The following is a 23,369-nucleotide window of genomic DNA, read 5'->3' on the forward strand; positions in this document are numbered from 1 at the left end:
TGAACTATCATTTGTTTATGCTGCAGTGGTAGGTTGAGTTGGGCAACAGAGTCTGTACGGCCATGAAGGCCTAATAATATATTTACTACCTGGCTCCTGATGTATGTGTAGGTAGCAGTATGTTAGCTCATAGCTTGGATGGAAATGTCCAGGTGGGGTCAGTGCTGAATTCTATGGCAAGATTGGCTATTTTGAGCTCCTTGCTATGCCAGAGGACAAAACACCTGGATCTTGAGAGATGCTGCAATGATGGAAGGTACCCAGGTGCCTGTGGCTGAGAAACAACTGCAATTTGTGGAACACCTGAGCGTCCAGCCTCTGAAGTCCTTCCTGATCATGAAGCACACTGCCCAGTGGCTGTGATGAAGGTGTAAACAAGTAGACTTTTGGAGAAGCCAAAGAACATGTCAGGCAAACTTGTAAAGTACCTTTCAGAAAGCTGTAAAAAAAATGTACAGGCATTTATACTCAGGTTAGAGACGTCAATACTGGATCTGGCCAACCTTGAAAAAATATTAAGAGGTACAAAATTACGTGGTACCGTGTGCTCCAAATGCAATTGGATTACATCTTTAAAAATTAATTAATTTGATAAGTATGCAATAAATTTCATACATAAGTAGTCACTCAGCAGTAATTATCTATTTGTTAAGTACCCATTAAATCCCAGGCATTGTACTGTTTACTTGATTCCTTGAATGCATATACTTTTCCCTTAAAGCATCCTCAATGGTAGAGTTGCCTAATATTTCAAATCTTTTGTATAGCATGAAGCAGCCGGTGTATGGAAACAGGTCCCAGACAAGGAGTCAGCCAACCTGGGTTCTAGTCTTTTAAGTGGGTGATTGTGTTTTTGGCAAGTAACTCAGCTTCTACAGAGTGAGGATTCAAACAAGCAAGCAAACGAACAAACAGATAAACCAACGAGAAAAAAGCCTCTGCCCTATTTTCCTGGCAGGGTTACTGTAGACATCATTGAGATAATCTACAAAAATGAATTTTGGAAACCACATTGAATTATGCACAAGAAGGCGTTGGAGCTAGTTTTGGTGACCCGTGTACTGTTTTTGGCAGGCACGTAAGTACATCGTGGACTCCATGGGAGAAAAGTATGCGGAAGGTGTTATCCTGGACTTGGAAAAGACATGGGAGGAATCTGATCCACGGACACCACTCATCTGTCTCCTGTCTATGGGCTCAGACCCCACAGGTTCCATCATCGCCTTGGGGAAGAGATTAAAAAGAGAAACCCGCTACGTGTCCATGGGGCAGGGCCAGGAGGTCCACGCTCGCAAGCTCCTGCAGCAGACCATGGCGAATGTGAGACCAGATGTCTCCTTTTGTGTTATGATGTTGACATTGCAGGTTATAGAATAACGATGCAGAGAGCTTATGAATCCTTAAGAGTTTAAACTTAGGTATTGTATTCTGTTTACTGAACAGGAAAAAGCATGATATCTATTAGAAAATTTCCATGGAAAAATGGACACACTTAAAACTTTTTCTGCTGAGCCTTCACTTATGGAAAACGTGCCCAATCAGAACATCTTATTTCCTGACCAGTTTGCGTAACGCTAAACCCCACTGCAGGTCCCAAACGCTCTGTAGGGTTCATAGTTCCTCCTCTCTGCCATACGCTCCAACCCCTCCAGCTCTGCTCTTGGAATCCATAACACTCCAGAATCTACAGCACCATGCCTTTCTTGGGTTCCAGAATGCATCATCTGTGCCCTGGGGTCCCCTAGGCCTGCCCCCAATCCCAGAGGCCAGGAATCTGCTATTATCCTGTGGTGGTACCAGAGGTTTTCAGGAAACCTGGCCTGTTACCTTCCAGGTGGGTCTCCTAGAGCCCTTTGCAGCTTGCAAATTCAACAGTGTACAGAGCAGACCAAACGCTAAGCTCACCCTGAAACCATTGGGTTCTAGGTCCCAGCTGCTGACTCTAGAATCTTACCACTGTGCTGCATCCTGGTCCCCTTTCCCTGGTCTGGAACTGAGCTCACTGTGTTCTGGAAGCTCCATATTTACCTCTTCCATCCTCAAGCTGTGCCCTGCCCTCAGCTTTGGTGAAAGGGAGAGGTCTGTCATGTGTGCTGTGCTCTGTCTGATGCACTTAGTTTGTAGTTTGGAGGGAGAGGGCAGAAAGCACCTGATTTAAATATGCTGAGAGATGAAAAAATACATCCATGATTCAGAATCCTAGGTCTGGTCTGACACGAGGGCTTGGTGGGCCTCCATCCTGGCCTCTCCCCCGTCATCCTCCCTCCCCCTTGACTTCCTTCCTCTGCATAGTACTGTACTTAGAGCAAAAACACTAACATTCACAGGACATGGAGTTAACTTGAATTTAAAATAAATGATGGTGTAACTAATAGCTTCAGGCAACTAAATTCGAATTTAAATGGAATATTTTTAGCCTTCAATTTATCTGTGTTTTTTGTTTAGTAGTTTAATTTCAAGTAAAAAATTTTTAAAAATCTTTATTATTATTAGCATGCTTATAACTTGTCAGAGACAATAGTGTTTTCTGACAGAGTGAACCAACTACCCAAGAATAGCAAAATGGATGATCTGCTCAGTAAGAACACAGAATTTTCATACAGAGTGTGGCAATGCCAAAGAAACAACTTTGGCCAAAGATTCCTTTCCATGGGTGAAGATTGAACCTTCCAAGTTCTCACCTAAGAAACTTAGATCAGGAGTCACTTGTATGCTGGATGAAAGAGAGCATCTGAAGGCTTTTTGTAGTTATGTTTTATATTTAATTTCCCTTTTTTTTGAATTGTGGATAGTGTCAATTAAATTTTCATAGGACTAAATAAATAGTTATTTATTCAGCAGTGCTATATACTTCTGAAGAAAATGTAAGGGAATATGTGACATTCCAAAATGATCAGTTTTACATGTAACTTGACTAAGATTTTATATCTGGTGCTTAGTTTGTTTCTTAGAAAGAAAAATATCTCAGGTTACACTAATCAAATCTAAGTGATCCAAAGTCAGAGAGTCAAGAAAACAACTCGAGGTTATGATCTGGGTATGGTAGATGATTTTGGCAAAAGATGTTCTATAGATTAGGTATTGAATAAATTATTATTTCATGACCTAAACTTTTGCCTGTGTTGCTTTATACAAGAATCTTCTTATGCTCATAGAATAATTTATACAAGAGATATGGCTTTTTATTTTCTAAGGCTCTTGCTGTTAGAGTGGTCAGATTCCCCAGAGAAGGTTCTTCCTTATTCTAGAGGGTATATACCTTGCTGCCTGTATTCTGGGAACTCAGTGGGAGAAGGAAGGTAATAGGTCTCCAAACTCAATAGGTAAGCTTTCTTTTACCTGTTTTCAGTGAGGTTCCTATACTCTTAACAGGCTGCTCTCTTCCACTGCAAACCCTGTCTGTTTTGCCTTCTAAAGAAAAATCAACTTTCCACCTTCCATTAAGGAAACATGTCGGGGGTCTGGACTTTCAATCTTCTTGTATTAGTCCATCGTCTTCCCCCACTTCCAGAAGGACCTTCGTCACCTCTTCTTGAGTGTTTTGGAAGTTATATGCTATAAATCAGTTTACGTCTCAGCTCTCCCCAAACAGTCAGTTTAGGGTTCAGCTTTCTTGAGTCTGTTTTCAGTGTTATTGACATTGTCTTCACCTTCACTATCTTTGTCCTTCAGAGTTCATACCTTTAAACAAGTCCCTTCGTTGTACTTTTCATGGAATTTGGGGAGGCAGCTGAGCTAAGTGACGGTTTTCAGTCAAACATCTTTACTTGGAAGTGCCGTTATCTCTTTTTATGTTTCACTTTGGTGATGTTCATGACCCCCACTATATATTATTACTCCAGGTGGCATGTTAGTATACTGTGAGACACATACATGGAATAAGAAGAAATGTAACCTATCCCAGTTCAACATGATCATATCCTTAGATTGGACCTAGAGTACTTTAAAGGGGTTAGCGTGCTTTTCTATTAAACTTTAATTACTTAATTTCTAAAGAACAAACTAATTTAAATCTCTGGGTGAAACACAAAATCGACTAATTTCCATGTACTGTTGTTGATGTAGGGAGGATGGGCACTTTTGCAGAACTGCCATCTGGGACTCGATTTCATGGATGAGCTCATGGACATAATTATAGAAACCGAGACTGTACATGATGCTTTCCGCCTGTGGATGACGACCGAGGCTCATAAACAGTTTCCCATTACCCTCCTTCAGATGTCCATTAAATTTGCCAATGAGCCCCCCCAGGGACTCCGGGCAGGACTGAAAAGAACATATGGTGGTGAGTCGAGGAATACTTCCAAGTTTACGGGAGTTCTTGTGCTTAAATTGTTTTCTTAAAGAAATTATGAAAAATGAATTAGCTAGGATTAGTTATAGGAAGTGGTGCTATGACTTAACATGATGGTGAGGGGATAGCCCACTCTGTCCTGCTCCATGTGGAATATCCGCTGGCCGTGTTACGGCGTCAGAGCTCAGGTTTCCACCTTATATTTTTGCTATTTCCCCACTGTTGCTCTACTTTGGCCTATGCTATTCTCTGCTAGACACTTGCCTTTCTAAGTTAACATCTAAAATGGATAATGTCATTTATGGTCTTCGTGTTCCATACCTAACATAGGGCAGTAGCCTCCTGCAAGAGGAGAGGCTGAGTCACAATTATGGTCTCTACTTTCATTGCATGAAGTTGTGTGTCAGGATGTCAGAATGTGAGCTAAGTTAGAAATCCGACAACGGCCACCAAACCAGACCAAAATGCCCCTCCTATCACAACTGGAGCTGAGATTACTCTCCGTTCATTTGCACCTTCTGTGTCATAGCTTCCTGTCTGAGGCTCATGGTCACAGAAAGAGTACGGACTTGGAGTTAGAAATCCTGGCTCTGATACTGCCTGAACAAATGCTTTGTTCTCTTGGGCGCTAATCGCTCAAACAACCTTTCAGTTTTCTTGTGCCTAAAATAGTGATCATAAAAACTATCCAGGACAATTGGAGTAAATTTAATTTAAAATAGTGTATTTAATAATAATCATCAAGATAATAATTATTACATAGCAATCTGAAAAATCTACAAAGAAATTTTTTTGGAGTTGTCAACAAGTCTCAAATTTTTGCCAATAAAATAGATGTGGAAGGATGATGTCAGTAAAAAAAGATTTCAAGTGAAAAAATTTATATATGCAATATAATATGTACATATATAGGAATCATAATTATTTTGGGAGCGTATACTCAGGTTGCAATGGGCTTCTTTTTTATTTTATTATTATATTTTATTCTTTTTAATTGAGGTATAGTTGCTGTACAATATTATATGTTATGGGTGTGTAATAGAGTGATTCACAATTTTTAAAGACTCTACTCCATTTATAAAATATTGCCTATATTCCCCATGTTGTACAATATATCCTTACAGCTTATTTTATATCTAATAGTTCGTACTTTTCAGTAGCAATGGGCTTCTATATACACGATTTTAATTAATATTAAATTGTTAAAAGAGTATATAGAAGCCATTGCAACCTGTGTACATGCCCCTAGTAGTAGTAGTAGTAATAGGTATTATTATTATTATTAGTTGTAGTAATAGCAGCAATATTTATTTTACTGCCACTATTCTTCCGTCTCTGTTTTATCCCTGCATTATCTTGTTAGGTTGGCCAAGAACTTGATCCATGTTAGCAAGCCCCCAACCGCCTCAAATCTCTGTGCATCTTTTTCAGGGAGGAATGCCCTCTGGGTACCCAAAAGTTAAATGATAATTGTCATATGAATATGGTAAGAGTAATTCAAGATAAGTGAAGTTTAATATCAGGAATTTACAAAAATAATTAATAGATTATAAAAGTAGTAGAAAGTAAAGATGTTTGAGAGATGATATAGTTTTTCACCTAACTGACCACAACAGGTGTGAGCCAAGACCTGCTGGACGTGAGCTCTGTAGCCCAATGGAAGCCCATGCTGTATGCCGTGGCTTTCCTGCATTCCACCGTCCAGGAGAGGCGCAAGTTCGGCCCCCTGGGGTGGAACATACCCTACGAATTTAACCAAGCCGACTTTAATGCCACGGTGCAGTTCATCCAAAACCACTTAGACGACATGGATCTCAAAAAGGTACTGTGCACACACTGCTTCGTGCCCCCGGTGATTGTGGACTTGGGTCCTTGAACTCACATGACCGCCCAGCCTTGGCGTTAATCCTGTAAGAGTGATGATTTTCTGTGCTGGCAAAGTCATTCTCTTTAAGTCATAGCAGCTTGGGTCACACTAGCCTCTTGATTTTAGGGAAAAAAAGGAACAAATTTTGATTATGTTTTTACTTCTCAAAGACAAGTTGACATTACAAGTAAGACAACCTAAGGGGTCTGTTGGAGGGAGGGGGGAATGGGTGAAGAAGTGTGTTTTTTAAAATCCTAAAACATGAAAAATTTAGAGTCTAGATTACTTTTGGAGTGTGTGCTTTTTAAAGAACAGCCTCTATATTCTCAAAAAATAAACAATTTTTTTTCTATTGAAATCAAAGTAGAGAAACATGAATGCACCAAGAGAATCTATCTCAGGTCATGATCACGAGCTTTGAGTTACCCCTCACGTCTGCCTATTTAACTTTCTTTCTGCACTTTTCGCATGACTGAGGAGTGAATAAATGAATGAGTAAATGACATTGATGACAATGATTACATGGGTGTTACTTGGCAGGGAAAATGGGGGTGAGACAGTAGTCAGTCCACAATCATTCTATAAATTTTCCCAGGGCGTCTCCTGGACCACTGTACGCTACATGATAGGAGAGATTCAGTACGGAGGCAGAGTCACTGATGACTATGACAAGAGATTGTTGAACACACTTACTAAGGTTTGGTTCGGTGAAAATATGTTTGGACCGGATTTTAGCTTTTACCAAGGATATAATATTCCAAAATGCAGCACGGTGGAGAACTACCTTCAGTATATTCAGGTTTGTCATCTTCAGAATTTTTTGTATAGAGCAAGTATCTACAGCAAGTTGACTTTTTTGGTATTTATTTGTACTGTATGTACTTCTTTGAAAATAAATTTTAATGGTGATTCATACTGAACATGGAAGTTTCCAAGCACCATAGATGCTGTCTTCATATGTTTATATTCACCTAATGATTAAACTGTTTATATTTGTTCGGAGGGTGTGTTTTATGTGAATTCCCTTCTTTCATCCCCTTTCAATGCCCCATGAGGAATATTCTATGGAGAGGCGATAGACTGGGCAGATTTAGAAGCAGGGAACCTACACAAATCCCCTGGAGCTCTCTACCCAAAGGCAGCCTCTAGACTCAATCTGTTCTGTTTCAATCCACTTGCATTATCCTGTGACATCTGTTCCTTAATCCTGGCCTGATGGACAGCTTATGAGTATGTTCAGGAACGCACTCTGTAGAAGAGCTTCCTCCAAGACTGGGTTTCTCAGCCTCAGCTCCGTTGACATTCAGGGCTGGATACTTCCTTGAGTGGGGGACTGACCTGTATAGAATGGTTAGCAGCCTCCCTCGCCTCTACCCACTAGATGTCAGTTTCACTTTCTACCCAGTTGTGACAACCTACAATGTCTCCAGACATTGCCAAATGTCCCTGGCGGGGGCAAAATCACCTCCAACTGAGAAGGCCTGCTCTAAGTAGGAATAGGATTTTGACAGGAGATTTGGGAAAAAATATGATTTGTCCTTCCAGGTAACTACATTTTCTGTCTCAATACCTTGAATTCATTAGATCATCATTTAGCGATCTCTTTTGCCTCTAAGATTTATCTCAGGATAAACAAAGTAAAGCACAACAGCCCGCCAAGCGCTAAATTTATCAGTATATTTAGAGGTTCGTGATATATAAGTGTGATGAGTTTATCATATATCACCACCCCTACACTTCTATTAATTCAAATCTACAAATATATGTGTCTTAACTGTACTATATGTGTCTTTAAATCATTAGCACTGAATAGGAGAATGCCTATGAAGGTATAAATTTAGGTATACCTGCACGTTATATTTATTTACATACGCCTCATTTCACAATGAATTTGAGGTAGCTCATAAAAAGGCATTACGTAAAAAGGAATAAAATAATGGACTAGAAGGGAGGGAAACCATGAATAAAGGTAAGGATACAATTCGCACATAAAATTATACATCAAATTGTAGGTAAATTTTCTTTTTTTCAAGTAGCTGGCGGAGTATTTACCTGCTAGTTTTGCTTCTCATTTGCTGTCTGTTTTTCTCTGTAACTTTGTTGCTCTTTCAATATTTCTCATTTTTCTTAGTCTCTGTCCTTCTCCTTGGGAAAGTACATTTCCCACCTCTGGTCTTATTGGGCCATAATTTCTAAAACTGTCATTTTTAGTAACAATTCGTTATACACCATTTATTTAAACAATTGGTTTGAATTAGACGAGACCTTCAAAAAACAAAATACCAATCCATAGTTCCCTTTCCATCTTACAAATATATTATAAAACAAGATAGTGTCTTTTTGATTGAATTTGCTTGAAGTGCAGATATTAAAGAACCATGAGCCAATTATGTTGATTGTTTTTCAAGACAACTTTTGATTCTTCCCTGGAAAAATTGTTGAGGTTGCAGCCTGCCATGAATAAGACATATCATGTAAATGCTTATCCTAATAAAAATGTACTTATTTGCTAAGACAGTGTAATTTAACTGGTACTTGTGTCAGCAGCTCTGTGCTTACGGTCTGTGTTGTTCAGAGCTTGCCCACCTACGACAGCCCTGAGGTGTTCTGGCTGCACCCCAATGCCGACATCACCTACCAGAGCAAGCTGGCCAAGGACGTGCTGGACACCATTCTGGGCATCCAGCCCAAGGATAGCTCTGGTGGAGGGGATGAGACCCGAGAGGCGGTGGTGGCCCGGCTGGCTGATGACATGCTAGAGAAGCTGCCCCCAGACTATGGTCCATTTGAAGTGAGTTGATGGCATCCTGACAAAACGTCAGCTGTGGATGTGTCTGGTTGGTTGGGGAGGTGAGGACGAAGGGAGGAGGGCAAAAAATAATTTTTCTGAAATTAAAAAAAATCATTTAAAAAACTTGCTTCTTGAAGAACCAGAAAAAGAAGTGTTTGAATTTATAAATGTAATCATCTCAAACGAGAAATAATAAAGAAACCTGATGAGAACGTTAATCTTCATAATTAAATTACAAGTGTGGACCGATGGGTTAGGATTGCTTTTCTAAAACGTTCCCTGGAGGCATTGTCATTTGTTCAGAGGAAAAAAAATGTATTCTTAGAGTAAAGCATTGATTATTTAGAAAAATGTTGTGTAATTCAGGCCTTCTTAATTTCAGGGAGTCTATAGTTATATCGTTAACTCCGCAGCTTCTTCATCTCATGGGTTTGGAAAATTGATTTGTCTTTTTAATACGCAAGTAACTTCTAAGCAAAATTGATGATTGTGAAAGTTAATTTTTTTTGACATTTTAGCAATTATTGTGAAAAGGTTTACCCTGATAACATGTTTAACTCTTTGAGAAAAGCAAAAGTAAGTGGCTTACTTTCCATGCAGTTTTTTTTTTTTTTGGCTGTACCCCACGGCATGCGGGATCTTAGTTCCCCAGCCAGGGACTGAACCCATGCCCTCTGCAGCGGAAGCACTGAGTCTTAACGACTGTACCACCAGGGAAGTCCCATCCATGTAGTCTTAAGAGATGACCTGGACTAACCTTGTGACATTTTTGTCACAAGACCACCGTGTTTCTCTATATATTGCCCTTTCCACCTGGTTTTCAGAAGGAAGTCTGCAGCATTTTGTTACTTGAGCATCCTATTATTTCCCATGAAGCAGGCCATTTTGGGTGCTGGTACTGCCGTCTGAACTCAAGGAACTGTCACCAAGGGACTCATTTCCCTTGGAAGAATCTCTGATCACTTGCTCGGAAAAAATCAATACTGCTACCAGCTTTCGTAAGCACCTTTCATTATAGTATCAGGAAAGCGGTCATTCATGTCTAACAGTGGTTGAAATATTTATAAAGCAATGAAAATGCCTTAAAATATAATAATAATTACATAAATAAACATGGTAAGTATGGGGTTTAGAAGAGACACCTTCCTTTTGCTAAATTTGCTTAGGATAAAGCAACTCAACGTGGCATGATATCTGATCCACAAAAGACTCTGAATAAATACGTGTAAGACAGAAATGAATGGGTGGGTGGATGGATAGATGCTTTGATGGAAAAAACGAAAGCTTTTAAAACAGAAGTCTCGTGTTTTGAGGCAGCCTTAAGAATTGTTGTGTATGTGTACACATCTGCTTGTGTGTGTCCATGTGTGTATTCGCAAGTCTTGGAGTGGCAGTCGTGAATATTTCCCAATAAGTGCAGTTGCTGTTTGGAAGATTACATGTTTGTGGACATGGATTGTATATTCTGTGAATTTATGGAGGCCTGTCTTCTCCCACATGGGATGAATAATCAGCTGGTCATTTAACAGATGTTTCTTCTTTATTTCTTCTTTGTTTTCTGGCAGTAAAAAAAAAAAGCTTACTGTTTATGGAACTGTAAAATTTGGGGCCCTTTCAGAAGCCCTAGGGTACCAGTTACATAACGTTAGTAGCTGTCTACTTTTTCACGTGCTGGGTGTCTCCACGGCAGGTAAAGGAGAGGCTGCAAAAGATGGGGCCATTCCAGCCGATGAACATTTTCCTCAGGCAGGAGATAGACAGAATGCAAAGGGTACTCACCCTAGTCCGAAGCACCCTGACTGAGCTAAAACTTGCCATTGATGGTACCATCATCATGAGTGAAAATCTACAAGACGCACTGAATTGCATGTTCGATGCCAGAATTCCTGCTCGGTGGAAAAAAGTACGTTTAGCTCAGCTCTTATTCTGCCTAATCACTTTATTGTTGTGAATAGTTGTAACTGGCCAGTGAAAAGCACATAAGAATAATGTACTTAAGAGTGTTCTTTTGCTTAGGGACTAATCTCCTTAGAGCCCTGTAGTTTTGGATTGTGGGTAGGGAAGGAAATAATTTAGCATCTCCCACATCTCAGGTTCTCTGCTAGGCAATTTATGTGCACTGTTTCATTTCAATCTTGCAATTTATTACCCTTAGTTTACAGATGAGGAACTTGAGGTTGGGCAGGCGGTGTTAAATCTTTTCCCAGATCACACACCTTAGAAGTCTAAGAATCAGAATGTAAACCCAAGCTCATGGATTTCAAAGCTCATGATGTTAGTCTTATAGAAGGGAAGGTTCCTAGACACACGCAGGTATCAAAAGTCACACCAAAGAGACACATTTTTCCTTGCTTCGTCTGTAAATATGTGAGTACGTATCTCTCAAGATAACAAGATAATAATTTAACAGTGTGCTTCTTATGTATTGTTAATTGTGCTAAATGACGGGTGTGGGTTTTTTAAATTTTATTGAAGTATCATTGGTTTGTAATGTTGTGTTAATTTGTGCTGCACAGCAAAGGGACTGAGTTATACATATATATTCTGTTTCATATTCTTTTCTACTATGGTTGATCACAATCTATTGAGTATAGTTCTCTGTGCTCTACAGTAGGACCTGTTGTTTATCCATTCTACATATAACAGTTTGTATGATAGATGTGGTTTTAAGAAATTTTTTTTTTGCTTGGAAGAGTAAAATGAGTACCTGAGTGTCTCTGTAGAGGTGTTTGCCGATCATGGCTCTGAAGATGCTGAGGGTCCAGGGGAAGGACTTGGGAGGCAGGAGGGTGGGGTTATCCAGGGAGGGCAACTTATAGAGACGATATTGGGTCCTGGGGTGACTGGAACCTTCTGGAGGATACTCAGGTAAATGGGATGGTGAGACAGGATGGGGTTAGAACTGAGAGTCTCTCAGAAGAGATCCACTTAGTGCTGAGACTCTGATATCTCACCCAGGGCTTTGGCAGATTCCAAGGCAGTGGGTCCCAAAGGCAGTATATGGTAACTGGGGAGTGTTCTACTGTCTTCTTCATCTTATTTGGTGAACCACCATCCATCCCTCTAGTCACGCAGTCTAGAAACTCAGAATCAGCTTTGACCAGACTCCTTTCTCTCCTCACCTTCAAAAAATTCATTGCCAAGGCCAGAGGCACTCTTCTCATTGCCAATGACAGAGGAAGAACCTCTGCGGTCACTGGCCCTTGCAGGTTCGTTTTCCACTAAACAGCTCGCCCAGCTTGGTCAGCACCTGCAGGCTCTGTAACAGGGATCCTTGCCTGGAGACATCCCCTTATTAATGAGTCCCTGTGCCCTCAGATCCAATGTCATATAAACACACCTCTTTCAGTTAACACATCTATAAAGATGTGATAGAATGAGTTACCTCATTTTTAAATTAAAATCATTTTATACAGGTTTTTATTCTACTTATTATCAGTCTTTGGGAATCTCACTGTCTCTTGAAAAATAGGCATATCAATTCTTAAGATATTTGAAATTCAAGTAGTTTATCTATCCAGGTTGATCACTACATTTATTCACACATAAAATATTGCGGTTACAGTAAAATGTTATAAAATATGATTTGGAGATCCCTTCTAGTGTGGCTGCTGATAACGTTACTGACATTTCCATGCCAATTGTAGTAATAGGAGTTCCACATGTGAATTCAGGCAGAACGTTACAGGCAATGAATGCAATTAATTTGTGGTAAAGAGACCTGTGTTTCCATTTCTACCCCTTCCTCAGAGGAAATAAAAGTGCAGTCTAAGGGACAAAAACTTCAGAGAATAACTGTTGTTTGCCTCATAAAAAATGATAAGTGGAGAAAGGCTTCTATGATTTATCATTCACAAAATATATTTTAAAGTGCTGATAAGGCCATGAGCACATTTATATAAATAGAAATCTTATTTTATAATGTATCTACTGAAAATGTAGCCTAAGGAAAAATAGTTGAAACCTGTTAAATGTAATTCAATTAATTGCTTTATGGCAAAATTGGTCATGACTATATTTGTATGTGGAAGGAGATTCTACTGAAAACAGATGTCTTGAACAGTGTGCTGAACTGGATTGACCTGAAATCCATGTGATGACTAGCTGATTCTATCATATATCATTAAGGAGGAAGAATAATTTGAAAACTTAAATGTCATAACCCATGGAAAATTTATGTCTTAGGGACTTCTAAATTCTAAGAGTGAAACTGTTATTTCACCACTGTTTTCTTCTGTGAACGTAGCCAGTTACACGGCAGAATTAAACCTCTATTAATTCATGGTTTAATGTGTGCATTTCAGGAATCTTGGGTTTCAAGTACGTTGGGTTTCTGGTTTACTGAGCTTATTGAAAGAAACTGCCAGTTTACCTCTTGGGTTTTCAATGACCGGCCCCACTGCTTCTGGATGACAGGCTTTTTTAACCCCCAAGGATTTTTAACTGCAATGCGACAGGTAATAGCTCTGATTTTCACTTGTGTTATTATAATTTTCCTCTACCAGGCTTTCTTCTTTCATTATGGTTTTAAAGAAGAGAATAAGACAGAGAATGATTGTCTCTTTTTGACACCAGCAGTTACTTTGTTCTGAACATAAATCCCGCTTGTTCTCAGGCTGCTAGCTGGGATTTCAAAATATTTGTTATTGTTATATTTGATTTGATTTGCTATTTCTTTTAAAGTACAAGGGGTTAAATTAGGACATGGGTATTGCTTATAAGAGAATCTTTTAGAACTCTTTAAATACTATCCTACCTTCTTTGAATCTGGATAATTTGGGGCTACACTGTCATCACGATAATGCTCTTTATATGAAGACAAACCTCTAGTTGCTGATTTCATTCATCCTTTGCTTTTGCTCTTGCCCTGAGTAGGAAATAACTCGGGCCAATGAAGGTTGGGCTCTGGACAATATGGTGCTCTGCAACGAAGTCACCAAGTGGATGAAGGATGACATTTCTGCCCCGCCCACAGAGGGCATCTACGTCTACGGCTTGTATCTTGAAGGTGCTGGCTGGGACAAGAGGAACATGAAACTCATCGAGTCCAAACCGAAAGTGCTCTTCGAGTTAATGCCTGTGATAAGAATTTATGCCGAAAACAACAGTAAGTTGTCTTGTGCATTGAGGGATGGTTGGTATTATTAGGTTGGATGATGCTATAAACACAGGATATCGTCATTTTTGGTATCATGGGATAAGGATTATACTATGTTATCAAGTGGCTTCACATCCACACCTGTGTTTAATGAGTACTGACTGACTGCTGAACTCTTTCTTGAGCGCTCCTGGGAGGCAATGGTTCTAGATAGTTCTTACCTATCTAATAAAGTAGATAAAGTAGCATTAGCTAATGAGATAAGAAACAGGTGTTTGGAATAGTAAATAAGTGGTGAGAAAGAAGGGTGAGATAACAGTGGGATGAAATAGTTAGGGGCTGGATCTTAGGGGCAGTTGGGCCTGGATGGGCTTGGAAGGATAGATGGGGCTTGGATGATGAGGTAAGTAGTGGAAAGAAGGCTTTCCAGGCAGGACTGCACAGGGCTATGGGAGGTGGTGTCTCCACCAGCTTGGAGATTTAAGCCAGGTTGTGAAATCCAGTTTGAATTCAGGGACATTCAACTTAATCCAGTAGCTAAGGGTAAAACGCTGGGTTCACATATCAGCCTATGAATGTGATAACACTTCTATGAAACACACATGTCAAAGAAGAATACTTTGACAAAGTTATCAAAGCTCTGTTTGACAAGGCTAAAAACACCTAAACTATTTTCCATTGTTGGCTTGATGTTTTCTAGAGGTTTTTGATGTTGCATTGCACTCAGCTAACATCTCCTCAGCAGTAACCACCGTTCACCATATGAGGAGATTCCCTGTTCTTTTTATTTTTTTAAAAAATTATTTATTTTCCTTTTTAAATAAAAATTGCATATATTTAAGGTGTGTAACATGATAATTTGATATACATATACATAGTGAGATGATCACTATTAAGCCATAAACTCAAGAGGTAGCCAGGATAGTGGCTCCCAAGGAAGTACTAATTTTACAACAGAAGCACAAAAGATTTTCCTTTAAACAAGCAAGGGATAAAACAATCTCTCTTTAAAAGAGAGCTTTTAGTACCTCCATCCTTTAGATAAGTACTACATTTGTAAATATATGTCGAGGGAAGAGAGTGTATAAACTTTGAGTATTTTTTAGGCAAATATTGATGTTTGCTGCATGACTAATTATACCAGCCACAAGCTTACCTGCAAGAGACAGAAAGATAATTATGAATCAGATCACACCCACAAGGGACTCACAGTCTGGTGAGGGAGGCTGATAAGTAAATAAATAATTTAAGTAGAATTTGACACATGTTATGATAGAGATGCTGTCAGGATGGTCAGGGAATCTAGAAATAGAACATAGCTAGGCCTGGGAGGTTGGTGGAGACTGCTTCTGAGGTGAGTTTTGGAGGATAAGGGTGAGCATGGGAGGGCATTAGAGTTAGACTTTCCTTGGCAGAGGGAAAGAGCTTTGGCTCACTGGGTCATCCATTTAATATTTATCTGGTGTCGACCATCTGACACACACTACTGTATTGCTGGGGATGCAACAATGAGAAAAGGCCAAGCAGAATCCCCATTTGCAAGGAGCTCAGTCTCAAAGAGGGAAGGTAGCTGAAAAAAGAAGCAAATATAGTCAATCCTTGTTACGCAAGGATTCTGTATGATTTTGCCTACACTCTAAAATTTATCTGTGACCCCAGTGTCACTGCTTGTGGCACTTCCACGGTCTTTCATGGACATGTACAAAGCAGTGAAACATTTGAGTTTCCTGACATGAGTGTTCCTAGTTGAGGTTGAACAAGCCTGTGCTCTACTTCTTGTTTCAGCTCAGACCGTAAACAAGTGTCCTTTCCATGGTCTATTTTGTGCTATGTTTTTCACATTTTCCTACTTTTCATTGTTGAAAATGGCCCCAGTGTGCAGTGCTGAAGTGTTGTCTAGTGTCCCTGAGAGCAAGAAGGCGGTGATGTGCCTTATGGAGAAAACATGTGTGTTAGACATGCTCTGATCAGGCATGAGTCATAGTGCTGTTGACCTTGAGTTCAATGTGAATGAATCAACAGTGTATATTAATAAGGTGACTTTAAACAGAAACACACATAGAACAAGGTTACGTATTGATGGGCTGATGGAAATGCTGTGACCAGAGGCTTGCAGGAACCTGACCCTGTATTTCCCCGAGCAGCCATCGGTAATTCAGACTCCGTGAGATTTTAGATTCGTATGTCCCAGGAATAACGAGGATCAAGTGTAAATGAACATACCACTTTCAGATAGTTCTTGTTTCTGTAAAGAACACATACACACGGTGTGTCAGGGAGTGAGAGAATTCAGGGGTTCAGGGAAGGCTTTGCTGAGGAGAGAACATTGAACATTGGACTAGTATCCATGGGGCAAAGGCAAGAGTGCAGAGGCAAGAGGTAGCAACGAATGTGCTGTGTTTGAGGAACAGAAAGACGGTGTGTGAAGGAAGGGGAGCCCATGAGGAGAGCTGAGCATCAGAAGAGAGACGTAGGGTACTCAGTATGCCTCCTGGTACAGGGTGTCGCTCATTATGCCCTCGCTGCATCTGAAATTATCCACGTGTCTGCCTGGGCTTCAGCAAACACACTGCCTGTGGCTTCATGTTCATTAATCCTCATGGTCATGTGATGTCCCAGGACAGTGATTGTTTTCTAGAAATAATAATCAATTACGGTCGTGTGAAGTCCCAGGACAGTGATTATTTTCTAGAAATAATAATCAATTACGGTCGTGTGAAGTCCCAGGACAGTGATTATTTTATAGAAATAATAATCAAATGTTCTTTTAGCCAAAAGTAATATTTTAGAAATTTTGTTGCATCTAGTCAACATTGTTGGAAAAATGTTGCCCTTATAAAGTGAAAGAAAAATCTTTCTCACATTCAGTTAGGTGTTACTTTATTTCTTGTGACTAAATTGTAAAAATCCATTGCCACATGACCTTGAACATCTCAGCAGCGTAGTAATAAAGCAATAAGTTTATAATACAGGCAGTCCTTTATGAGTTAAGAATACGTTGGTATGGAAGGACTGTACTTACGCTGCTGGGCTTTAGTCTGTGGTGATGCTCGTTAGCTGTAGGGTTAGGGAGGAAATAAAAATAAGCAAAGGAAAAAGTGACTCACTAATTTCAAAGTACTAAGAAAAAAGTAAAGGAAAACTATAATTCTTTATTCTTTTTTTGGCTTCAGTAGAAGTTGGTGGAAACTTTTTGCCAAATAGCTTTGTGGTTGAAGAGGTGTTTTGTTTGTGATAGAAAACTAACATTCCATTACTCTTTTCCTACTGTAAATCTAATTTTCAGTCCATTTGGATGACTAAATAGGGCTCTAATTGAGCTAAAGAGGTTTAACATCATTAATGGCTAGAGGACGCTCCAAAAGTGTAGTGTTTTAAAATTAAAATTCTTGTAATGGATTGTTTTTTATGTTAATAGGAAGGGCAGTTTCAGTTTAAATCATTCACCATTGAATTTTACATATAGGACTGGTTTATTTGTTTTTAAAAGGAAGTCTAGATATTTATTTCAAAGCTAAAAATTGAGTTTATCAATATATCAAAATTGAGCGATATATTGAGCTATATCCCCAAATGTTTGTTTTATTTATATTTCTTGTCACGGGAGAGTCACCCAAATAGTACGAAATACTCCAAGAGAGTAAAGCCACCCGTACCCACTCTAGATCCTCTGTTCTCAAAGGAAGTTGAAAAGAGGCAGCTACAGGAAATATGTGTCTCCTATAGAGAGAGAGTGATGCTTCTGATAACTTCGGTGCTGAAGCCCATGTGATGGGAAAGCAGTGGTTAGAATTTTGGGGGAACAAAGCAAGACTTACATGTATCTCTGGTCACTAAGTAAGATGTGAAGAATCTCAGGGTCCCTGCAGCTAATGAGACTATTTCCTGCTAGAGGAACAGGGTTTCTAAGAACGCCCTAGGACCCACCCTGATCCAACACCGTGCTGTTGTGGGCCTGGAGTGGGAATAGCCCCACACAGCGACCCGGAGCTGGAGACCTCCTAACTCCTGAGCCCCGCAACGTTTAATCCACTTTCAGTTTGTAAACCTGAACTCTGTTAAAGTCACGGGGAACCTGAGACTGGGCAATTTGTTTTAGTGAAAAGGTAAGTGTATATGTGCGTGTGTGTGTGTGTGTGTGTGTGTGTGTGTGTGTGTGTGTGTACAGGGAGCGAGGGGAGAAATCTAACACATCTTGGGCATCTACTGCATTGCAAGCATTATACTATGCTAGGCATTCACATATATTAACTTATTTAGTCTTTACAACAACTCTGTAAGATGTATCATGACGATTTTGCAGATGGGAAATGAAGGTTTAGAGATATTAGGTAATTTGCCTATGATTCCTGGCTACTAAAACTGCTATCAGAATCACATTTGTCTGTTGTGGGATGAATGCAGATCTCTGGGAATTCTTGTGGTAGTGTTCTACTTAAGACTGCATTTAGGGATGAAGCTTGAAAATAAAGGCTTAATTGGAAATGAGGACAGTTTCCTTGCATTTTGAAGTCATGTATTAATATTTCTCAGGTACCTGGTGAAGTAGACAGAGTAAAGCCCTCTGCCCTATGCAGATGAGAGCTGTCACCCCCTGTGGCTCCTCTCCCCATGCTGAAGGTCACCTCCCTGCCCCATAGGGGGGCACATGTCCTCAGGTAAAAGCCAGTGAGCCAGGAGCCTGGATATTTGGGGTGCTTTCATGGCTTTATCACCTTAGCAGTTAGTCATGTAGCTTTGGAGGAGTCTCAGCTATGCCACAAGTTGAAGTCAGGTATCTAGTTATCTCTGGTCCACATTTACATATTTCTGCAAAGATATGGAGACACATACGCATAGTACGTCACACTATTGCTGAGATTAAGAGCTTAGGCTCTGGATCCATTCTGGCCAGGTTTGACTCATCACCTACAGCTCTGCAACCTTGGATAAGTAACTCACCTCCTTATGTTCTTCCAGTTTTCTCATCTGTAAAATGGATTTAATCATGGTACCCATCTCATTGGGTTGTTGAGAGAATTAAACTGACAATGTCCAGCACATAATTAGCATACAATAGATAACAAAAAAAAATTATTATTATTAATATGATAACTCTCATGCTTGTTGAGGGATTAAAAGAAATAACACATGGAAGAGTGCACTGTTTAATAACCTAAATGTTATTAGCAAAAGAGGGACTGAATAAAGGAATGACATAAGGAATCTCTATGTAACTTGGTTATTCTGGATATTAGAAGGAATATATGATGCAATGATATACTTACATTTGGATGAAAAATGTAGGCTAGAGACGGAAGTTATGGAGCTAGAAAATGAAATTTCCTCAAGGCGTTTTATTAAAACCTTTAGCATACTAAAGCACATAGCTCGCCGGTTTAGATACCCTCTTCTCTCTTCTCCTTCTGGAGCCCCAAGGCTTTAAACATATTTAGCTAATTTGTTCTACCTACTTAGCATGTTTATTTTTGTCTTCAAAGTTATTTGTCTAACCAGAGGTAACGGTTTCAAATCATCTCTTTATGTGCTTGTTTAGCATCTGTCAGCACTTTTGCCCTGAAATTATATTTTCCGTGGTTTCTAATCCTGCTGCAGAAGGTTGCTGCATGCCGTGACTTGGTGTGGGCTCCTTCCCTTCTGAAGCAATTAAAAATAAATAAAATTGGATAAGTATTTCAGAGAATTGCTTTTTTTTTTTACTGCTTCTTGAAAAGAATGCTATTTTTTCCAATTCTATTTTTCTTTTGGGATTAAAACCCAAGTAATCGAATACTTCCCAAGGTGCAGTTATAATTATCACTTGATTCAAATGTAAAACTCCAAGGGCTTACATCAAGATTTATTAAATGATTGTTGGTCAAGTGTGCATCAAGAAGAACGATTAGTTAAATATTTGTTATATGTTCAGGTCTTAGGATTAAAGGGTTTAAATATATCAGTGTAGTTAGCATTAACTGCACTCCTCAAATTCACTGTCATTCATTTATTTAATCAGATTTTTTTGTATGTTTGCCTAATTATTATCATTAATGACATTCTCATGGTAATTAAAAATTAGCATCTAGACTTAAAATTAGGTGTTACATTAATTTAGATGGTTTCTAATAATTAATTTCATGGGATTAAGCAAATACATAATTTTAAAGTACTGTAAAATATCTGTGACTTTGTTTTATTTATTTTTTAATTTTTTCAGATCATCCTTATCATATCTTTTACTAAAGTTTTAAAGTATTTTCTATATAGATCACTTGGTTAATTCCCTGATACTTTATGGTTTTGTCAAAATTAAAAAACTGTATCCTATTTTTTTTTTTTTTTTTTTTTTTTTTTTGCGGTACGCGGGCCTCTCACTGTTGTGGCCTCTCCAGTTGCGGAGCACAGGCTCCGGACGCGCAGGCTCAGCGGCCATGGCTCACGGGCCCAGCCGCTCCGTGGCGTGTGGGATCTTCCCGGACCGGGGCACGAACCCGCGTCCCCTGCCTCGGCAGGCGGACCCTCAACCACTGCGCCACCAGGGAAGCCCTGTATCCTATTTTTTATTAAAACTTTTAGTTGGCAATTGCCAGCACAGGTTGATCTTGAATCCAGCAAGATCCTTACTAGTTGGTGAAGATTCTTAACTGTTCTAAAAGTTTGTTGATTTTGTTTTTCTATTATGATAGTTGATTCTCTGCTCTTCTAATTCTTACCAATTTTCTTTATTTTTCTCTTCTTAATGTTCTTGATCAAAATTGTTTGAGCCTCAAGAAAATCCATGTAAAATGTCTCTAAGTATATTATATGCTATAAATTTTAATATAACCTTTACTAAGTTTAGGAAATTCCTTTTTATTCCTGGTTTGCTCAGAATTTTTAATTATAAATTGTACTGAACTTTATTAAACGATTTTTTCTACATTGAGATAATCATATCTCCTATCTTAGTTGTGTAATGTGGTGAATTACATGAGTAGATTTTCTGACATTGAGCCATCTTTGTTTTGTATATTTAAATATTTTTTTCATTTTTAAAAAATTAAATTAATTTATTTATTATACAACAGGTTCTTATTAGTTATCTATTTTATACATATTAGTGTATATATGTCATGACTATGTTTTAGAACAGCATTTCTCAACCTTTGTATTATTGACATTTTTGGTCCAGATAACTCTTGTTGTGAGGGGCTGTCTTGTGCATTTTAGGATGTTAGCAGCATTCCTGGCCTCGACCTACTTGTTGCCAGTAGCACCTTCCCAGTTGTGATAACTAAAAATGTCTCTAGATATTGGCAAATGTCCCCTGCTAAATATCACACCTGGTTAAGAATTACAGTTTTAGATTATTTTATATTGAAACTTTTGTATAATATTATCATATTCAAATGTTTAACTTCTTCCAATAAAATAAATTTAGTGGAGGTATAAAAACACATGGCACAGTAGGCTGAAGGTTTTCTTGGGTCAAAAAATGAGACTTTAATTTCTGATAGTGCCTTACTTTTTTGATGTGTTAGGAAAAGCTAAATTATTGAGTAAGTTAGTTTGGGGAAATAAATTCAGTATCATTAATATATTAATGCAATATATTGCATTTTGAAAGTTACATGTTTGTTACACTAAGTCACCAAAGCAAAGTTATCCTCTTAGTTAAGTATGTTTTCATCTCAATAATTATGTGAGGGTCATTTATACTATTGGCCTTCCAGAGAAGTACACGGACGAGTGCAGACACAACTTTCGTCCTGAAATAATTTATAGTCTGGGAGAGAAGAGGAAATAATATACTGCTTCCCGAGATGGGTGTTACAAGATGTGCAGATAAACTACTGTAGGTAGAGTGGATTTAACCAGAAGCAGGTGAAGCTTAAACTCTAAGGCTGCTCAGTGCAGAGGCTCCTTCCAAAGCTTAATTTTATATTTGCAAATTGTACTTTTTTCTTAAAAGAAGCCCCTCCCCCAAACTGTGTAAGTTTGAGGCCCCGCAAGACCTGCATCAGTCCTCAATATGGGGATGCCAAGGCTGGACAGAATGCGTAAAAGAAGACCTTTGAAGAAGGGGCACACAGATTGTCTTTCACTGCATATGTGATTTTGGAGACTCCATCTGTTCATGCACTCCAAAACGGTAGATTGAATCTTAGAGAGCTGAACGGTGGCATGGTTCTCTGCTTCCCTGCCGTTTTTATGTCTCTACGCACATGGAGAACTCACAACACCTGGTAGGGGTAGGGAACATTCTCTGTCCTGTGATTTCAAATGTGGTTTGGACTGTGGCACAGAGGGTTGAAGATGGGATTTTGCAATAATAATAGTAAAATAATAGTGAGCATTGGTGCTGGATGTCTGATTAAAAGACAAAGGCAAGTCACAAGGGAAATATAGAGAGGGTGTGTGGGCACAAGATTTGGTGGGGAAGAAGTACAGGGGACGGGGTGGAGGAGGGGTGTTGAATTGACAGGTGGAAAGGAGAGGGAGGGAGCAATGGGGGGTTCACGGTCATGTCACATAGGCAGGGGTTAATGTCAAGGACATGTGACAAGGGGTGAGTGGGGTAAACGTGAGGACGTCTGGGTGTCTTGTCACACCCACTGGAAACCTGTGGTAGCCTCTGCTTCGCATCTAGGGATTATCTGACCTCAGGAAGAATTTCCCTCATTCTACTAAACCCATCTCTCTTTGGAATGACCTTCAGAGTGCACAGAGTTGGCTCTGCGTTCTGTTTGGGCTTGGGGCTGCTTAAATTAGAAATTCACCAAGGTTTTTTTAATGAATTTTTTTGTAGCTGTAAGAGACCCTCGGTTGTACTCCTGTCCCATCTACAAGAAGCCAGTCCGAACAGATCTGAACTACATCGCTGCTGTGGACCTCAGGACAGCCCAGGCCCCCGAACACTGGGTGCTCCGTGGGGTCGCCCTTCTCTGTGATGTCAAGTAACATGGGGCATGTCTCTCACCCAATAAATGCAGGATCTGAATTATCATAACCTTTTTCTTCTGCGTGGACAGTGTGTAAATCAGGTTGGTCATGCAGTGAGAGCTGTATCAGTGTTCCCTATTCTAGCGGGATGCTTGATTACATTTAGCCTGTTTCATCGTTCATGACCAATCACTGTGTTTTTGTGAAAAGTTATTTGGTGATTTAAAAGTAAAATTTACAGCTTTCTAATGAAGTGCGGCCCTCAAATCCACAATAATACATTTTCTTCTTCAACTCCAAGGACTGACTAGGCTAAACAGATGGTATTTCCCTTGAAGGGATTATTCTTCTGTTAATGTGGTGGTTCTAGTGACAGCCCAATTCTCTAAGGTATCATGACAAGTTTGTGCTGATTCTG

At 39.4% G+C, this 23,369-nt stretch overlaps 1 protein-coding gene across 1 annotated transcript in view; it reads left to right on the forward strand.

Annotated features, from left to right (window-relative positions):
* Positions 1 to 22,969, forward strand: part of DNAH5 (dynein axonemal heavy chain 5) — a 288,911-nt gene extending 265,942 nt beyond the window's left edge. The window contains exons 72-80 of the mRNA XM_060007206.1: positions 1,075 to 1,320; positions 4,066 to 4,285; positions 5,911 to 6,116; positions 6,757 to 6,960; positions 8,737 to 8,952; positions 10,643 to 10,855; positions 13,257 to 13,409; positions 13,828 to 14,059; positions 22,818 to 22,969. Coding sequence (XP_059863189.1) covers positions 1,075 to 1,320; positions 4,066 to 4,285; positions 5,911 to 6,116; positions 6,757 to 6,960; positions 8,737 to 8,952; positions 10,643 to 10,855; positions 13,257 to 13,409; positions 13,828 to 14,059; positions 22,818 to 22,969 — 1,842 coding nt within the window. The remainder of the gene's footprint in view (positions 1 to 1,074; positions 1,321 to 4,065; positions 4,286 to 5,910; positions 6,117 to 6,756; positions 6,961 to 8,736; positions 8,953 to 10,642; positions 10,856 to 13,256; positions 13,410 to 13,827; positions 14,060 to 22,817) is intronic.
* Positions 22,970 to 23,369: the final 400 nt, after the last annotated feature.

This window comes from Delphinus delphis, chromosome 3 (genome assembly GCF_949987515.2).
Source record: "Delphinus delphis chromosome 3, mDelDel1.2, whole genome shotgun sequence".
Classification (NCBI taxonomy): domain Eukaryota; kingdom Metazoa; phylum Chordata; class Mammalia; order Artiodactyla; family Delphinidae; genus Delphinus; species Delphinus delphis.